General features: G+C 42.9%; 1 protein-coding gene and 1 long non-coding RNA gene across 9 annotated transcripts in view; one reads left to right on the top strand and one right to left on the bottom strand.

The window, feature by feature from the left end:
- The window catches only part of LOC141207934 (uncharacterized), a 39,217-nt gene extending 38,385 nt beyond the window's left edge, over positions 1-832 (bottom strand). For 5 of the 8 annotated variants that reach the window (XR_012278213.1, XR_012278216.1, XR_012278231.1 and 2 more), the window contains exon 1: positions 739-832. This is a non-coding gene — a long non-coding RNA (uncharacterized lncRNA). Of the gene's footprint in view, positions 1-207; positions 338-738 lie in introns of those variants that run through there. The other 3 variants (XR_012278219.1, XR_012278218.1, XR_012278237.1) reach the window with 3 other exon arrangements.
- Positions 817-18,556, top strand: part of TUBGCP5 (tubulin gamma complex component 5) — a 47,973-nt gene continuing 30,233 nt past the window's right edge. Inside the window, exons 1-9 of the mRNA XM_073664496.1 lie at positions 817-1,087; positions 3,784-3,837; positions 3,919-4,027; positions 6,868-6,964; positions 7,650-7,729; positions 9,021-9,147; positions 9,554-9,671; positions 11,023-11,112; positions 13,474-13,567. Of these exons, the coding sequence (XP_073520597.1) occupies positions 954-1,087; positions 3,784-3,837; positions 3,919-4,027; positions 6,868-6,964; positions 7,650-7,729; positions 9,021-9,147; positions 9,554-9,671; positions 11,023-11,112; positions 13,474-13,567 (903 nt within the window). The 5' untranslated portion in view covers positions 817-953. The remainder of the gene's footprint in view (positions 1,088-3,783; positions 3,838-3,918; positions 4,028-6,867; positions 6,965-7,649; positions 7,730-9,020; positions 9,148-9,553; positions 9,672-11,022; positions 11,113-13,473; positions 13,568-18,556) is intronic.

An 18,556-nucleotide genomic window follows, 5' to 3' on the forward strand; every position in this document is an offset into this window, starting at 1 on the left:
AATTAAAAACTTAAATAAGTGCAGTTAATTCTGTATTAAAAATAACTGATTTTAAAATCTAATTATTAAAGTGGACCTGTAATGCCCTGTGTAGTATCTAAACTGCCCCCATTGCGTTGTTCGTGATGTACTGTGCATCACTAACACACTTTCATTAAAATCAGCGCTAATATAATAAGTATACAGCACTATATGTTTATAGCCTACCTGCTGGTTCAGTCATAGGTGGCGCCACCCACGCATTTGAATTCTGCTCCCGGCTTGTGCTGAGGTAAGTATCCCGCACTGACATAACCGCGCTTTTATCTCTGGGAGCCGCGCATGCGCTGTGACGAGCGGCTCCATGAAGCTGGGAACTACACACAGCTTGACGGCGCACGCGCAGGGAGCCGCTCGTCACAGCCCATGCGCGGCTCCCAGAGATACAAGCGCGGTCAAGTAGTTTGGCCGCCGGTAACACCTGATCAGTGGGGGTGCTGGCTGCGCGACCCCGCCATCAGACCTTGATGACCTATATTAAGAATAGGGCATCCAGGTATAAGTAGTGGACAACCTCAGTCCAAAAATAAAAATCGCCGTACCTTCCCTTTAAAGACGCCATAACAGAGGTCTAACTTATTGCAGAACACCTTCAGAGGAAAAGCCCCTCTATGCACTCCCCAAACAACACCCCCCCCCCCCCCCCCCCGAGCCTTCACATCCCACACAGCCATCCCTCACCCCCCGCAGAAAACTTACACTAAACATGGAGCCTGCGCGTTACTCTACTACGAATAATGGCGCGCTAAGGAAACAGAACACGCCCACAACAGGTGGCGGACATGACGTCATACCAGGCAGGAGCCCATACATTCTAGCGTCTAGCGTTTTCTGATGGAGAACGCTGATTGGCTGGGCGACGTTCTGTCCGTGGTCATGTGACGGTTGCTTGGCTGCCTGCTGATGTGTGGGATATGGCGCATTGGACGCGCTTTGAGAAGGAGCAGGAGAAGGATGTGAAGAAGCTGATCTCCAGCCTGAGCGGCCTGCGCGAGGAGAGCGACAAGAACTACCAGCTGGCGCTGCAGTACGCCTGGTCCAACTTCAGGTCTGCGACTATACATGGCATGCTGCTGTTACGGGACGTAGCACTACAAGTCCCAGCAGTCATCAGCATTACACTGATCGTTCTCATACATTACATGCTGCTGTTACAGGATGTAGCACTACAAGTCCCAGCAGTCATCAGCATTACACTGATCGTTCTCATACATTACACGCTGCTGTTACAGGATGTAGCACTACAAGTCCCAGCAGTCATCAGCATTACACTGATCGTTCTCATACATTACACGCTGCTGTTACAGGATGTAGCACTACAAGTCCCAGCAGTCATCAGCATTACACTGATCGTGCTCGTACATTACATGCTGATGTTACATGACGTAGCACTACAAGTCCCAGCAGTCATCAGCATTATCGTGCTCGTACATTACATGCTGCTGTTACAGGACGTAGCACTATAAGTCCCAGCAGTCATCAGCATTATCCTGATCATTCTCATACATTACATGCTGCTGTTACAGGACATAGCACTACAAGTCCCAGCAGTCATCAGCATTATCCTGATCATGCTTGTACATTACATGCTGCGGTTACGGGCTGTAGTCTGTCGCTCTCTGCTGCAGCATGTAAGTGGTACAGTTCTGATGGTGTGTTTGGTCCTGAACGCCTCGGTGTCCCAGTGCCGCGATCGTAGTGGCCCTCGCCTCCGCCATCACGGTGCTCATGTGAGCCCAGCCTGTAGGAGACCTGGATGTTTGCTGTACAGTATACTGCCATACTATAGTACTACAGGGGACAGTACAAGCCATTACATGGTAGCAGGTTCAAATCCTCTATAAAATATCATGAAAAGAATAAGAAAAAAGTTTTAAAAATATATAAAACTTAAGTTTGCTTCACCCCTTGTCCCCATCCAAAAATGCATAAAGAAAATAAGCAAATTTGGTATTGCCGCTTCCAGTCTATGAAAATATAGAATTATTTAATCCATGGAAAAAACACCATGCAAAAAAAAATTGCTACTTTTCTGGGTCTCTGCACCCACACATCCACCCCCCAAAAATGCAATAAAAAGTGATAAAAACATTTTATTTACCCCCAAATAGTACCCATAAAAAGTGCAGCGTTCCATACAGGCTTACTGTCAGAGAAATAAGAAGGTTACAGGTCTCTGTATATGGCGACACAAACTAGTTATTTATTTATTTGGGGTTTGTTTGTTTTTTACAAAGTTCAGAATTTTACTAAGTTAATACAAAAAAACCTATATTGTGACCGCTGTAATAACATATCGTTAGGTCATTTTGACCGCACAATGAACTCTGGAAAAATGAAGCCCAGAAAATAATGTCTGAATTGAACTTTTCACCATTTCACTTCACTATTATATATTCTTTCAGTATATTATATAGTAAAATGAAATGTGTCATTTAAAACTAGTATTCGCCTGCAAAAAAAACAAGGCTACATATGGCTATCGTGAGAAAAAAATAAAAATAAAATTGTGGTTCATGGGAGAAGGGGAGTAAAAAACAAATGCTCAAAAACAAAAATGGCCGCATCATGGAGGGCTCATCACTGGCTCATGGTCAGCATTAGGTGCCAGCCTCAAGGAAGGGTTCACTGAGCAGTTTCTCTCCATCTTCTCTTCTCACGCCTCAGCTTGATTGACTGGTCTCTTTTGTACACAATACTGCATATTATTAGGCTATGTGCCCACGATGTAGAAATGCTGCATATTTTTTCCGCTTCTCCCTGGCAGGAAAAACGTATGCGTTTTTTACATGCGTTTTTCCTGCCAGGTAGAAGCGTTTGTCAAGCTTTTTTGCATGCATTTCTGCATGCGGGTTATCAAGCGCTTTTCCAAGCAATTTTAGCATCACTTGGAAAAGTGCTTGACAACTTGTTCACACTATATAAATCCATGTAACCGGTATGGATTTAGTAGTGTGACCAAGTTAGTTAAAAAAAAAAGAATAAGAATGGTGAAAAATAGAAAAAAAGATTATACTTACCTTCCGCTGTCCTCCCGGTGTTTTCTCCGCCGCGTCCGGTCTCTTGCACTGCTCGCAGTGGTGTGAAGGACCTGCCATGACGTCACTGAGTCATCTGTGCTAGATGGTGCTTAGATAAACTTCTGCACTGTGTCTCTATTCTCTGCAGATTCCACCTAAACATCTGCACTGTGACTCTATTCAATGTGAATTCCACCTAAACATCTGCACTGTGACTCTATTCTCTGCAGATTCCACCTAAACATCTGCACTGTGACTCTATTCAATGTGAATTCCACCTAAACTTCTGCACTGTGACTCTATTCTCTGTAGATTCCACCTACATTTCTGCACTGTGTCTCTATTCCATGTGCATTCCACCTAAACATCTGCACTGTGACTCTCTATTCAGTGTAGATTCCACCTACATTTCTGCACTGCCATGCTATTCTCTGTAGATTCCACCTACATTTCTGCACTGCCATGCTATTCTCTGTAGATTCCACCTACATTTCTGCACTGCCATGCTATTCTCTGTAGATTCCACCTACATTTCTGCACTGCCATGCTATTCTCTGTAGATTCCACCTACATTTCTGCACCTTGACTCTATTCTCTGTGGATTCCATCTACATTTCTGCACTGTGACTCTATTCTCTGTAGATTCTGCCTAAACATCTGCACTGTCACTCTATTTTCTGTAGGTTCCACCTAAACCTTTGTACTGTGACTCTATTCTCTGTAGATTCCACCGGTACCTTGATGTGAGCAGTCACAAGATACAGCGCACCTTGGACGGGTAATAATGTGATTTTATAATTCATTGTTATACACATAAATGCTATTATAGAGGAAACATTAAAATAAGCTTTAATTATAGGATCTATGAAAAGTTTGTGATCCATTCAGATCTGTGTAAGGCCGAGAGCTGGAAGAGCCTCACACAGGAGTTTTTGGATCGCCCTCTTTCAAGCACAGAAGAGACAAAAGTAAGTCCTGTGATATTTTTTATGAATTCTTATTAAACAGACAGTATATAGACAGTGACATGGACATGTCATAGCTCCTGTTTGTAGCGTAAAATGTAATATTTGCAACGTCATTTGTTCTTTTCTAGTTTTAGGTTTCTGATGCTTAAAGAGGACCTGTCACCCGGTCAAAAATGACCAGTTTTTGCTCTTATTTTGTACCCACTGTTCCTCGTAGCATTCCTTTTTTATATTTTAAATCCACCAGACGGTTCCAGAGATATGGGCCTTTTTATATAGTGCTGCTTTTTATGGTCTCTTCTAAGGAGTGGTGCTCACACGGTAAAAATGCAGAGCGGCCTAAAGACAGACCCCCAGAGAATCCTGTAAGCCTCACCCCCTTGATAAATCAAAATTAGTATTAAATTTAATAGGCCCATATCTCTGAAAAAATATGGCGGATTTAAAAAAAAAAAAAAAAAAAAAAAAAAAAAGAGGAAAAAAAACAAAACTACAGAATACTAATGCGTCAATAGCTGAAGCAGAAACGATCAAAAAGCCATAAATATAGAAATATATCAAAGTTTATTAGAGAATGATAGCATAAGGGGATAAAACACAGGTGCAATAAAATAGAACCTCATCCACGTGCTGCATATAGCAATTTCTGTACTGGCAGATTTGCAAGATAGATAATCGCCAAACCAAAAGCCCCATATATTAATTTCAATTAGTAAGTATATAACGAGAAATGTAAAGTGCCCTTAGACATATTAAGTCATAGTAATAGCACTCATGTACCTACACATATATAGCCACTAGAGGCCCTCAGTATACCTACCAGTAAATCAATTGCTGGAGAGACCTATGGGCAAACAGTCAGGGCACAGGGGCAGCGATAGAGAAGCTACACACGTGGAGCAGGAGCCCCGACGCGCGTTTCGGATGTCCCTTCGTCATACTAATGAGAGCAGTGGCAATAAAATAAGAGCTAAAACTGGACACATCTTTGTGACAGGTCCTCTTTAAAGAAATTCTCCAGTAGTGCTGAAGAGTACGTAATATGATATATATATATATATATATATATATATATATATATATATATATATATATATCAGTACAGACCAAAAGTTTGGACACACCTTCTCATTTAAAGATTTTTCTGTATTTTCATGACTATGAAAATTGTACATTTACACTGAAGGCATCAAAACTATGAATTAACACATGTGAAATTATATACTTAACAAAAAAGTGTGAAACAACTGAAAATATGTCTTATATTCTAGGTTCTTCAAAGTAACCATCAAGAGAATGCCAAGAGTGTGCAAAGCAGTCGTCAAAGCAAAAGGTGGCTACTTTGAAGAACCTAGAATATAAGACATATTTTCAGTTGTTTCACACTTTTTTGTTAAGTATATAATTCCACATGTGTTAATTCATAGTTTTGATGCCTTCAGTGTAAATGTACAATTTTCATAGTCATGAAAATACAGAAAAATCTTTAAATGTATATATTATAAAAATCATTCTTCGGGTGGTCGCATGATTAGTGGGTTATACAGTATAGTAGACTAAAGTGCAGAGTCCTCAAAAGTGTATCCCCTTCTGAGACAAAGTTGTCTGCATAAGGCGATTAACCATTATTTTCATAAGGTCACGTTCACACAATCAGTATTTGGTCAGTATTTTACATCAGTATTTGCAAGCCAAAATCCGAAGTGGGATAATCAGAGGAAAAGTATAATGGAAACACGTCACCACTTCTGCATTTATCACCCACTCCTGGTTTGGGCTTACAAATACTGATTTAAAAACCTTGCCAAATACTGATTGTGTGAAAGTTTTCTAAAACTGTATGCCCCCCTTCAACCATAATATGTAATAAGGCTCTGTTCACATGTCTATTCGGTCATTCTGTTGGTCTGTTCTAGGAACAGACAAATGGAATAAATGATCTGTTAAATTGGGTTTGCAAGGAGGTGCAGAAGGGCACCATTGATTATTGTGGGATCTGTTTGATGTACTGCTTGTAGATTTTTTTTTTTTTCTGTTAAAAAAAAACGTAACTCAGATGGTTCCCATAATAATCAATGGGGCCCCTCTGCTACCGTTTGCATTACTTATGTAACAGATCGCTTTACAGACTTTATTTGTCTTATCTTAAAAGAACGGATGTGTGAACAGAGCCTAATACAAACTAGTGTAGCACACAGATGCATACCACATAAGAATCTATAAACCCACCACAGATTGATGCTGCATTTCCCGTACTTGCCGAACATCGTCTTAATGCCCGTATGTGGGACAGTTTGGCGCTGGAAGCCCTCTTCCCTCTGTAACCTGTATGGGTGTCCCTGTGGTTCTCTTCCCTCTGTAACCTGTATGGGTGTCCCTGTGGTTCTCTTCCCTCTGTAACCTGTATGGGTGTCCCTGTGGTTCTCTTCCCTCTGTAATCTGCATGAGTGTCCCTGTGGTTCTCTTCCCTCTGTAACCTGTATGGGTGTCCCTGTGGTTCTCTTCCCTCTGTAACCTGTATGGGTGTCCCTGTGGTTCTCTTCCCTCTGTAACCTGTATGGGTGTCCCTGTGGTTCTCTTCCCTCTGTAACCTGTATGGGTGTCCCTGTGGGTCTCTTCCCTCTGTAACCTGTATGGGTGTCCCTGTGGGTCTCTTCCCTCTGTAACCTGTATGGGTGTCCCTGTGGTTCTCTTCCCTCTGTAACCTGTGTGGGGGTCTCTGTGGTTGTCTTCCCTCTCTTTACTCTGTAGTCATCACCACCAGTGTATCAAGTAGTTGTATGTAATATTATAACCTTATATTGTAATATTAAAACCTTTCCACTACTGTTTTCTTCCAGACAGACGCTCATTATGCCATACTGTCTCTCCTGCTTTGTTTGTCTGAGTCGCCTTCCAAAAATGACTTTATTGAGAAGCCAAGAGAAAAACAAGCAGGTAATCGGAAGCCTCTCATTTTGGTGAACTTTTCTGTATGACGGAAATAAAGCTTAAAAGGGTAATCTCCAAAATGGCAAAACCCTGTAGTAAATAAGCAAACATCTGTAATGTGCTTGTAGTTAAGTTCTCTGGTCTGTAATAGTGACGTTGTGTTGAGATGGCCATCTGTATTATTTACTGCCGTCATTATGGGCAGCAGACCACTCCTGCATTTTGTAACTGGACCACCCGGCTATATTATTACAAAGTATTATTATTATTATTATTATTATTATTAAAACATAAAGGGTACAAAATATTGTAATATCTTGTAATAATATATGGACAAAACTATTGGGACACCTACAGGAGCTTTAATGTCATCCAATTCCAAATCCATAGGCACTAAAATGGAGCCTATGTTAGGAAACGCAGACTGCGTGGCTGGGGGTGGGCGTTATACCCCTCTGGTTATGGGACTAAATGGAAGACTTGTGTCCCAATACTTTTGTCAGTGCAGTGGATTTTCTTATCATCCAGGTATGGGGAAAATCAGAATACACTTTTCAGACTCCATATAATTGATTTACATGTATATGCTGTTTTGTTTCAGCTGAAATTAAGGAGCTTATATACTAAGACATACATATTTAATTCAGTGTAAATGGTTAGCATTCCTGACCTTTTGTGTGGATTACTGTAGATGAAGAGGAGCCATTTGACTGGGGAAAATACCTGATGGAAGGAGAAGACATTGGTCTCCGCGCAGATGATAACACACCGGTAAGACGTCTTCACTTTTAACTTTTATATTAAGTTTTACCCAATTATAGTCTCATTAGGGGGATCCAAGCTAAGCACAGCACCTTGTAGGAGACAAAGCCCTAATACAAATTGTACCTATAGTTCTGTAATCTGTAGGTGGTGAGGTTCTCTGTACATCCTTGGCGCGGTGGAATGGTTCAGGGCACCTACTTATAATACATGTACCTCCACTTTCAGCCCCTTCATTGATTCACTGGCTGCTGTAAAGTGTTCTTGTATAGCAAGTGCATCAATCATAGACTGGATACATTTCTATCTTGATTTCTGCCACTTTTTTGTGTAAATTATGATGAATTTGTCAGCCATGCTTTTTCTCACCTCTCAAAAAGTTACCGAAGCTGGCCAGGAATGATGTAAAGTAAAAAGCCAAAGTGCGCAAAATTTTTGTCAAATTGAAATCTGCTGAATTACAGTAATCGGTGCCCAAAGGTATCGTTTTTATCAGGGCTGTGACCCTTAAAAGAATCTGTGCTTGGTTTGGACACTTTATTTGTGCTGACAGACAACCTTTCAGGGCAGTTGCAGACGACTGTTTTCTCCACATCCGAGAAAATCTGATGCGGTCTCAAAAAAAAAAAAAAAAAAAAAAAATTCTCCCCTTCTCTATATTAATGTCATCTCAGTATAGTCTGATTTTTTTTTATTTATTTTTTTGCCATGGACCCATAAGAGTTTATTCTGAGGCACATCTTGCATGCTGCATAACTCAGACATATGCACAGCCCCATAGAATATCATGGGGACGAGTGCTATCCGTCCAAACCACAGGTAGTACTGCGAAATTTATCACTTTTCTTATAGTGAGGACACCGAACCATTATTCACCCTCCCCAGTCTGGTGCTGAGTCTCCGCCGCTGCTCTGTGTCTTATTGTCTGCAGTGCTGACGTCACATCGCTGTGTTTAAGCCAGTAACTTAGCACAGCGGCTCATGCTATCAGCTTTGGCAGAGCCGCTGTGCTCAGTCACTGGCTGCAGCGCTGTCATCGTGACGTCAATGCTGCAGACAATAACAGAAACTGTAAGCAGCAGTGGAGACTTAGTTCTGGAGCCTGGAATGGCGAAAAAAGCTTTGCTTTTTTTGTGTGTTTTTTTTTAAACAAACTGCAGTCAGAGGAGATGGGATTTCAATAACAGGAAAACCCCTTTAATTTAATCTTATAAGCCTCTGAGTCTGTACTTTGGTCACTGTAACATTTATAAATGCTGTGGTAAATGACAGTGACTGACACCTTTTCATATGACTTCAGGAATGGTCTGATATTAGTGAGGAGGAAGATGATCAGGAGACCCTCAGTAGGGAGGACTCAGGGATTCAGGATGATAGGACCCCACAAGATGATGGTGAGAAGAAGAGCTCTGCAGTATCATGGAAAGGTAACTGCCTATGATTGTCTGATGGCCTATGTGTGCTCTCTGTATGGTATCTTCTATAGTTTGCAGGTGGAGAAACTGGACTCGTGTATGACAGTTTTGGCTAGTACGTTTACTGACGTCATTACTACCAAAATCTATCTTGAGTATAGGGTCCTGATACATGGCGTTGTCAGTAAAAAGTAATAGAAATTTGCATACAAATGCATAGGAACTCTGGCCACCTCTCCACAGACACCAATCTGGAGATAGATGTGGGTCACACCAGTGAGATCCGAATTTATTATAGATTTATGCAAATCCTGTGGCGATGCTATGAATGTAAGGGATGAGAATTCCCCTGTAGTAGGAGGTTGATGTGTTGCATATCACAGTAGTGATAATCCTTTCCACTGACTGTTCCCTACAGTTGGGGAGCCTGACGCGCGCACTTGGCTGGAGCAGCACGTTGTCCCTCAGTACTGGACGCCTCGGGCGAGCAGATTTTCCCACAGTTCACATTTACATTCTAATCTAGCTGCTGTCTGGTAAGAAATATTTTCCTATCACTTTCATTTTATATCATTTGTCCTTTATCATAAAGAAGTTGTGTAAGGACGGGCTTGCCGAGCAGTAGATCAAGGACGCCTCAGTCACCGACAAAGATGACAATTGTGTTCCCGACTGAGATGTATGGATGAGACGTGGACACTTATGAAGTCAGAGAGAAGATGATTGATGCCTTTGATCTGTCGTGCTGGAGAAGTCTTCTACGAATCCCATGAACAGCCAGGATCACCAGCAAATATGTTTATGATCATATAAACCCACCATCGTCCCTGGAAGGCAGGTCACCAGACAGAAATTGACCAAGTTTGGATATGTGATTAGGGCAAATTCATTAGAAAAGGATATGTCTCCCAGAATGGTCAGTGGTAATTGGAAACAGGGGAGACCAAGACCGTTGGCTGCATACCCACAAGAGTGATTCCGGAATTGAAAAAAGCCATAGAAAGCAGGGAAGCTTGCGAGGACTAGACTATGGAGTATTCAAGGGTCCGACATAACTAAAGGGATAGATTCAGAATCGATCATTATAGCTTTTCATCTCAGCCAAAACAAAGAGGGCCTACTAAAACTTAGTAAATAATCTGCTTAAAGGGAACCTGTCACCAGTTTTGTGATAGAACAACTAAAACTATCACCTTATTCAAAGCCTGTGCTGCACTCCATAAATGCTTATATAACCCCCTGACTCCTCCTGTATACTCCCCAAAAACCTTTTCACGTTGTCCCATGCTGCATGGTTTGAGGTTGGTCCGATGGGCGTGACTTTGGGCCTCTCCTACTTTACCCCGGCTACAGCTCGCCATCCTCATTCTTTAATTGACGTGGATGACTCCTCACGTCTCTTCCACACTGCCGGGAGAAATCTTGTGCCTGCGCACAGGAACCGCGGCTCACGCCTGCGCTCCTATGCTTTGCCGTACTGCGGGCGCATGGACACTTATGTTTTTGGCTCTGCCCGCAGTGTGGCGCGAGCTGTGGTTTCTGTGCGCAGGCGCAGGATTTCTCCCGGCAATGTGGAAGAGAACTGAGGAGTCATCCACGCCAATTAAAGAAGGAAGACAGTGAGCAGCAGCCGGGGGGAAGGATGGAGAGGCCCAAAACCATGCCCATCGGATCGACCCAATTACCATGCAGCGTGGGACAAATTAAACAGGTTTTTGGGGTCGACAGGGGTTATATAAGCATTTATGGTGTGCAGCACAGGCGCTGAATAAGGTCATAGTTTTAGTTGATATATGACAAAACTGGTAACCGGTTCCCTTTAATCATTTTCTTTTACAGTGTTACGTTTTACCTGAGCAGGTCCTAATATGATTGTGTGTTTTCTAGGGACCAGCATTTATACACCGCGGATCCCCTGTTCACACCAGATGAGAAAACCATTGTGACAGAAACACAAGTGATCCGCGAGACCCTGTGGTAGGTGTGCAGGTCTGATGATTGAGTAAGTCCCCACCAATGACAAGTGGTGACGTACAAAGTTGCTGTTGAATGAAAGTCAGTGTGTAGCCCTAGCCTTTTTATAATGCCAATGTAATATTAAAGGGGATGTCTCCTACTGCACACCCCTCCTTAAAAGCTGCAGATTGATGCAGGGTACGAGCTTACAGGAAGCACATGCTTCCCGTCTGTACTGGTGCCGATCTCTACGCAGTCTCTCCTCTGTTACATGGCATCAGCGGCTGCTGATTGGCTGGAAGCCTTCTCTATTCCGTGAGAACAGGCTTACAGGAGTGGACAGCCCCTTAAATTAAGAGGAGAAACGTTTTCTTCCAGGTAAAACTGAGAAAAATATGAAATTAAAATGTATAGCTACAAACACATTACAACCAAGTTTCCGTTGCCCCAATCCAAGTAATAAAAAAAAATAAAATGATCTTCAATACAAATACCTTATCATTTTGTGTTTACAGCTCTTATGCTGACGTGGACGTTTCCATGGTAACAGACTATAAACAAATGATGTGGTCTGATCTTGCAGTCATACTCCCTTCTATAGAAAGGGTATTGTGGGCACCCCGGGTGGTAGGATGGATATCCAGATAATACATAGATCCAGCCCCATTAGGTACATAGCATATGTTGGCGCTATAGAGGCAGAATTCTTCTATTTATAACTACCTTACTAAAAGGGTTGTTCACTGCAGAAGAGGGTTCAGGAAATGCTCCTTTATGAGATTTTCTTTGCCTGAAGTGTTTTTTTTTTGCATCCTTTTGATTGGACAGCTCTCATGAGGAATCCGCACTCTCTTTTTTCTTTACCCACCAGGCGTTCCAAACCTGAAGTGGAAAAAATACTTAAATAAAACCTGATGACTAAAAAAAGAAAAAGATTAACATTGAAATGAATAGAAAGAGTCTAAGAGATGATTGTGGTGTTTTTTTTTGAGTGGATCAACTAAATTAAACCTCCATCTACACATACTTTAAAATGTGAATGGATAAAAATCACTAATATTTCAAAATTGGGGCTGCATGCTTAGGGTATGTGCACACTTTGAGTTTTTGACGCAAATTTTTTTCTGCGCAGACTTGTCACAAAACCTCAGCAGTATCCTAATTACAAGCAAAGTGAATGAGATTCCTGAAGTCTCATGCACACAGTGTTTTTCCTTGCAGATTTGGTGCAGATTTAAATCTATGGCATGCCAATGTTTTCCTAGTTTTTGCTGCAGATCTCACCTATACTAATGAATGTGAAAAAACTCTTAAAAAATGCATGTAAAAACACATATATGCTGCTTTTTTTTCCTGCCAATTCATCAGTATTTGCCGCAGATTTTATTTCTGCAAATACTGAACATGAACATTTGCACAAACACAAAGGATATCAGTGGAGTCTTGGTCTTGACAAGAGAGCATTCACCCCCCCCCCCCCCCCATGTATTGGAGATGTGCATGAAGGGGTCTGGCTGACTGGCTAATTTCAATAACTGACAGCTTGCTTCTCTGTCACATCAGCTAGGGAAAGAGAACCCACTCCGGTGTCAAGGCATAGCCGAAATAGAGCTAGTGCTGATACTTCATTGTTAGGGCAACTTTTTTTTCTGGTGGACCAACACCCCCTTTGCCCCCATGATTAACTGCTTGGAGGGGTACACCACAGTGTGAGCGCTATTTATAAGATACAACGCCATATATTTTTTTAAATGGTTTTTAATTTTACTGCAGCTTTTTACAGTTTCATTTAATGGGAATCTGTCACCAGATTTTTCCACTTAATCTGAGAGCAACATAACGTAGTGAAGCTGACCCTGATTCCAGCGATGTGTCACTTACTGGGCTGCTTAGTATAGTTTTTATAAAACCACTGTTTTATCAGCAGGAGATTATCACTAGAGGACTAGTAAACCTGGTGCTACGTAGTCCTCCATATTCATGAGTTCTGTAAAACCCCACCCACACCACTTTTTAGCAGCACTGTGCATAGACAGAGAGCTGCCAATCGATGATGTGGGTGGGGTTATGCAGAGCTCAGCATTTAGAGAACTGATAGATCTGCAGCAAATAAAACAGTGATTTTTATGAAATCTATAGCAAGCAGCCAAGTAAGTGACACATTGAAGCCCCTAAATCCTGCTGCTCTCACGTGGTGTACCAGAAACCTTGTGACAGATTCCCTGTAAATACATGAGGCTAAGCCCCAGGTCCAGGCACAGCCACATGTACAGAGCTGTGCCTAGCAAATGATATTGGGTCATTTTCTTGTGGCAGTCTTAACTCCTTTTCCGCTGTGCTTGTGCATGTCTGATGAGAAGTAACCTATATTTTTTATTTTAGGTTACTTTCAGGTGTGAAGAAGCTTTTCATCTTTCATTTAAATGATGGAAAAGTCACGGTCAGGACTGACATCATTGTGACACATATGACACATGTAGGTCAACAATCTTATTTATTATCCTCTTTAGATTTCTGCATTTAAAGGTCTTGTCAAGGACTTTTATATTGAGACCTATCCTTAGGACTGGTATTGGTCCTTAATATCTGATCAGCGGGGGTGGTACACACAGCCCCCCTGCCAATCTGTTCTCGGTGCCGGCGGCTGGATGTGCTCTGTTGCAGAGCTGCAAAGCACAACACCATCAGCTGTGTAGTGGTTGTGGCCGAATACTGCACATCTGTCCCTATTCGAAATAATAGGAGGTGAAAGTGCAGTACACGGTCACGGCCACTATACAGGTGATGGCGCTGTGCTGAGCACATTTGGCCTCTGGTGCCGAGAATAGTTGATTGGCGGGGATGCTGAAACGCCGTCAGTATAAAAGTCCCAGACAGCCCCATTAAGAATTATAGATGGAAATTTAGCTGGTGTAATAAACAAAAAAGAAAAAAAAAATCTACTGAATGTGTCCCTACCATTTAGAAATCAGGTATTGTACTCCCATGGTTTTTTACTCCTTTTCCCCCAGCAAGCCACCATTGATCTTCATTAATCCCTTCCCGACCAGGTGGTTTTTTTGGGGTTTTTTTTTTTCACCTTCTTTCAAGAGCCATAACTTTTTTATTTTTTGTCGACATAACTGTATGAGAGATTGTTTTGTGCAGGACGAGATATAGTTGTGAATTACAACCATTTTCTCACCACTCAATATACTGGAAATCGGGAGAAAATTTCCAATCGTGGTTAAATTGCTAAAAAACAAAACACATTTCTGCAATTGTTTGGGGAGTGGGGTTTGTTTTTTTGGTCTTCGTTGTATGGTAAAAATTTCTTGGCACCACGAGTCTCCTGATCAGTACGATTAAGGCCATACCAAACTTATATAGCTACTTTATTATAGAAGTCGTAGACGTTTTTTCTTGAAAATTCTTAACCCCCTCACGCCATGGCCATTTTTTTCCATCCCTTCTTCCAAGAGCCATAACTTTTTTATATTTCCGTCAATATAGCCGTGTAAGGGCTTGTTTTTTGCGGGACAAGTTGCAACAATTATTCACAACAATTATTGCTAATAATGGTAAATCTGTCTGATTATTAAAGGGAACCCTGTCATGCTGTACGTGCAGTCTGATCTGTGGACAGCACAATGTAGAGAAGCAGAGCAGAAGATATATATATATATATATATATATATATATATATATATATATATATAGGTTTGTTGGAAAAGTTTCAGCATAAACTGTATTTTATCCATTGAAATCCCTGTTATTTGTAAGCATATGAGTCCAGTGGGCGGTCCTACTAGTGATTGACCGCTATCTGCATGCAGTGACTGACTAGGTCCGCCCACTTGACTTGTATGCTTACAAACAACAGGGATTTCAATGAATAAAATACAGGTTATACTGAAACTTTTCCCACAATATATATCAATCTGATCAGCTCCCCCTGCTCTCTATCATCCTGACTTCAGAGCAGATACCATTTTTCCATATAACAGGTTCTCTTTAAGGATTATGATCATCTATGGGCAGCTTTTGTAAATTTTTGGTCCTTGAGCAAGAGCTAATTATTGGGAAGACCTGATTTATTGCTGTTGATCTTAATGATAAATCGTTGCGTGAATATAAAAACTGCCTGCAATGATGTCTCTTCACTACTAGAGATGAGCGGATTGATTTGTGCGACTCCGGTCCAGTCTCCAGGTCAGTGGTACAGTACATGACAGCTAGACGGGAGGCCCACAAATCTCTTATCTTCCGCCATACCTGGCGCAGAGTTTGATTAGCCAAGGCTGGTGCGATGTCATCTGTGTAACGTGATGCACAGATGATGCTGCGCCAGCCTTGACAATTCAAATGCTGCAATGTGAATGCTGGAAGGTAAGAGATTTGTGGGCCCCCCGTCTAGCCGCCATGTACCACTGACCTGGAGACTGGAGTAGAGACCCTCTAATCTATCCGCTCATCTCTATTCACTAATCAATTGTTAGTGAAAATTTGTATTTTACCAGTACGTCCATCATAACGGCACGACAGGAGTTAAGTCCTCTGTTCCTCTAGGGACAGGAAACACATGAGAGGTTAAAAGCCCCCCATCACACCCTCAGTGTTTTTCCTGTCCCTAGCAGGACAGGACACTATGGGAGGTTTCCGAAGATAAAGAGTTACCTGAGAGCCAGGGGGATTGGGGGGGTCTCAGAACTCTCCCCTTCCTTCGGTCCAGAGGCTCCATGCTGATACCCCTTTGCGGGGACCCTCAGCCAGAAGACCGCCACTGTATCCCCCGGACAGGGGGCTCTGAGCGTTGCGCTGTACCACCGGCTGAAGGGCCGGCATGCGCTCCACTTAGGAGCGCGGTGTATGGCTTCCGGCGGGAGGCAGAGTCATCCAGGAACATCCGCTTTGGGCGTGCGTTCCAGGGCGGAACGAACGCCGCACGCTGTGCGAGACTTCCGGCCGGGAGGCGGAGTCAGAAGAGCGGACATCCGCTTTGGCCAGCGTGCGTTCCAGGGTGGAACGCACGCCGCTTCTCTTTCTAGTGAGGAGAGGGGCTTCGATGCACAGGTGCCCGGAGGCAGTGATGAAGCTCCAGGGCATTAAGAATGCTTATCGCTGGGGCATGGCTACCACCTGGATCAGGTAAGACCCTATTAAATGGTGCACCTCAGTCACACACACACTGACACCATGGAAGCTAGTCCTTCACGGTCAGAAGCCCCCTCAGAGTCCCTGGGCAGTGTGAGTACAGGCTTAAAGCCCTTCTCTGGATAGATCAGAGTATTCTAGGACAGGGTTTTATAGTAAATCTCCGGTGTCCTTTTATATGTTTTTATGGATTAGGAGAGGGGAACCCAGAGGTCTGGATTTTCTTCCAAAAAGTCAAGACGATGTGTAGACTGCAACACAAAGCTTCAGGACTCATATAAAAAGCGGCTGTGTAAAAAATGTATAGCCGAGGTCCTAAAGGAAGAAAAAACTTCTTTTTTGACGGATATAAGATCTATGATACGTGAGGAGGTCCAGAGTACAGTCTCGAGCCTCATGCTTTCCTGTACACAACCGTCACCCCAAATAGTTCAACCCTCTCCTCGCCAGAAAAGACCTAGGTGGGAGATGGAAGAGGTGTCTGAGGAAGGAGAATATTCAGATTCCGCATCAGAGCGCAGTCTAGAAGAGGATGAGGACCGCTTCTCTCAGTTACCCTCACAAGAGAGAAAGAAATATATCTTCTCTACAGAACATACGGACGAACTGTTAAAGTCCATCAGGCATACTATGAACTTGGAGGACACTCAGGTCTCCCATTCCAGGCAAGATGAAATGTTCGCAGGTCTGAGAACTCGGAGAAATACAGTGTTCCCTGTAAATGAGCATTTAAAATCAATGATTATGGAGGAATGGGAAGAAGTGGAGAAAAGACTCATTGTGCCAAGAGACTTTAAATCCCGTCTTCCTTTCAATCCGGAGGATATCAAACTTTGGGAGGAAATCCCTAAAGTAGATGTTCCAATAGCGAAAGTGGCTAAGAAAACATCTATCCCCTTTGAGGACTCGTCTTGCCTCAAGGACGCAATGGATAGGAAGGCTGAGAGTATGCTCAAGAGGAGTTGGGAAGCCTCAGCAGCCATAATTAAATCAAATATCGCTGCCACTTCAGTGGCAAGATCCATGTGCCTTTGGTTGGACGAGCTGTCAGATCAAATTAGGTCAGACTCCCCTGTAGAGATGCTATCAGACTCTCTTCCCATGTTAAAGCTGGCAACGCAATTCATGGCTGATGCCTCGGCCGAATCGGTCAGATTCGCAGCTAGATGTAGCGTATTATCTAATACAGGTAGACGGGCAATATGGCTAAAGACGTGGTCGGGGGATAGCCACTCAAAGAATAAATTGTGCTCAATTCCCTTTTCGGGTGCTCGGGTTTTTGGTCCAGCGTTGGACGAGATCCTAGAAAGAGCATCCGACAAGAAAAAAGGATTTCCCGAAGATAGGGTTAAAAGATACCGACCCTTTCGTGGACCCCGTCGATCCCCTAAACGTGATTACAGGGGTAAGGGTAAGACGGGGAGATGGTCTTACAGGAAGGGAGGAAAGGACAGAGCAGATCAGGTCGCCTCTGGGGCCCCAGCTAGACCATGACGCCATTGGAGTAGGGGGCAGGCTTCTTTTCTTTCAGGACAAATGGGCATCCATTACAAAAAATCAATGGGTCCTACGTTCCTTAGGGGAACGTTTCAAAATAGACTTCTCCCATACCCCCCCTCGTCGTTTCCAAATCACTCGTCCTTGCTCCCCCGTAGATCTCAAAAGTCTATGGCAGGATATATTAGTCCTTCAATCCCTACACGTGGTAAAACTGGTTCCCCCTTCAGAGCAGGGTTTAGGCCATTATTCCTCCCTCTTCTCGGTGTTAAAACCCTCGGGCAAACGCCGTACGGTTATAAACCTCAAGCCCTCAAATCAGTGGGTGGAATACAAAAGGTTCAAAATGGAAACTATAAAAACCAGCATTCCATTGATAGAGAAGGGATCGGTAATGTGCACTCTAGACCTCAAGGATGCATATTACCATGTTCCAATTCACCCAAGTCACCAGCAATACCTAAGGTTCGCTCTAGAACAGGAGGGCACAGTACACCACTTTCAATTTACTTGCCTACCCTTCGGTCTATCCTCGGCCCCTCGAATATTCACAAAGGTTATGACAGAAGTAGCGGCCTTCTTAAGAACACAGAGTCAGAGTCTCTTCTTCTCAGTCATCAAGAGCATACGATCGAAACCCTGGAATATTTGGGATGGAACATCAATTGGGAAAAATCAAGCCTCCATCCAAGTACTACAAAAGTATTTCTGGGGGTACTCTTAAATTCCAGTCTCCAGAAGTCCTCCTTGCCCCAGGAGAAAAGAGAAAAAATAAAACTGGAAATTTGCAACTTCGAGAAACGGAAGACCACTTCAATCAGATACGCCATGCGGA

Source organism: Phyllobates terribilis, unplaced genomic scaffold (genome assembly GCF_046119375.1).
Source record: "Phyllobates terribilis strain yellow unplaced genomic scaffold, ASM4611937v1 Scaffold_2__4_contigs__length_985480577, whole genome shotgun sequence".
Classification (NCBI taxonomy): domain Eukaryota; kingdom Metazoa; phylum Chordata; class Amphibia; order Anura; family Dendrobatidae; genus Phyllobates; species Phyllobates terribilis.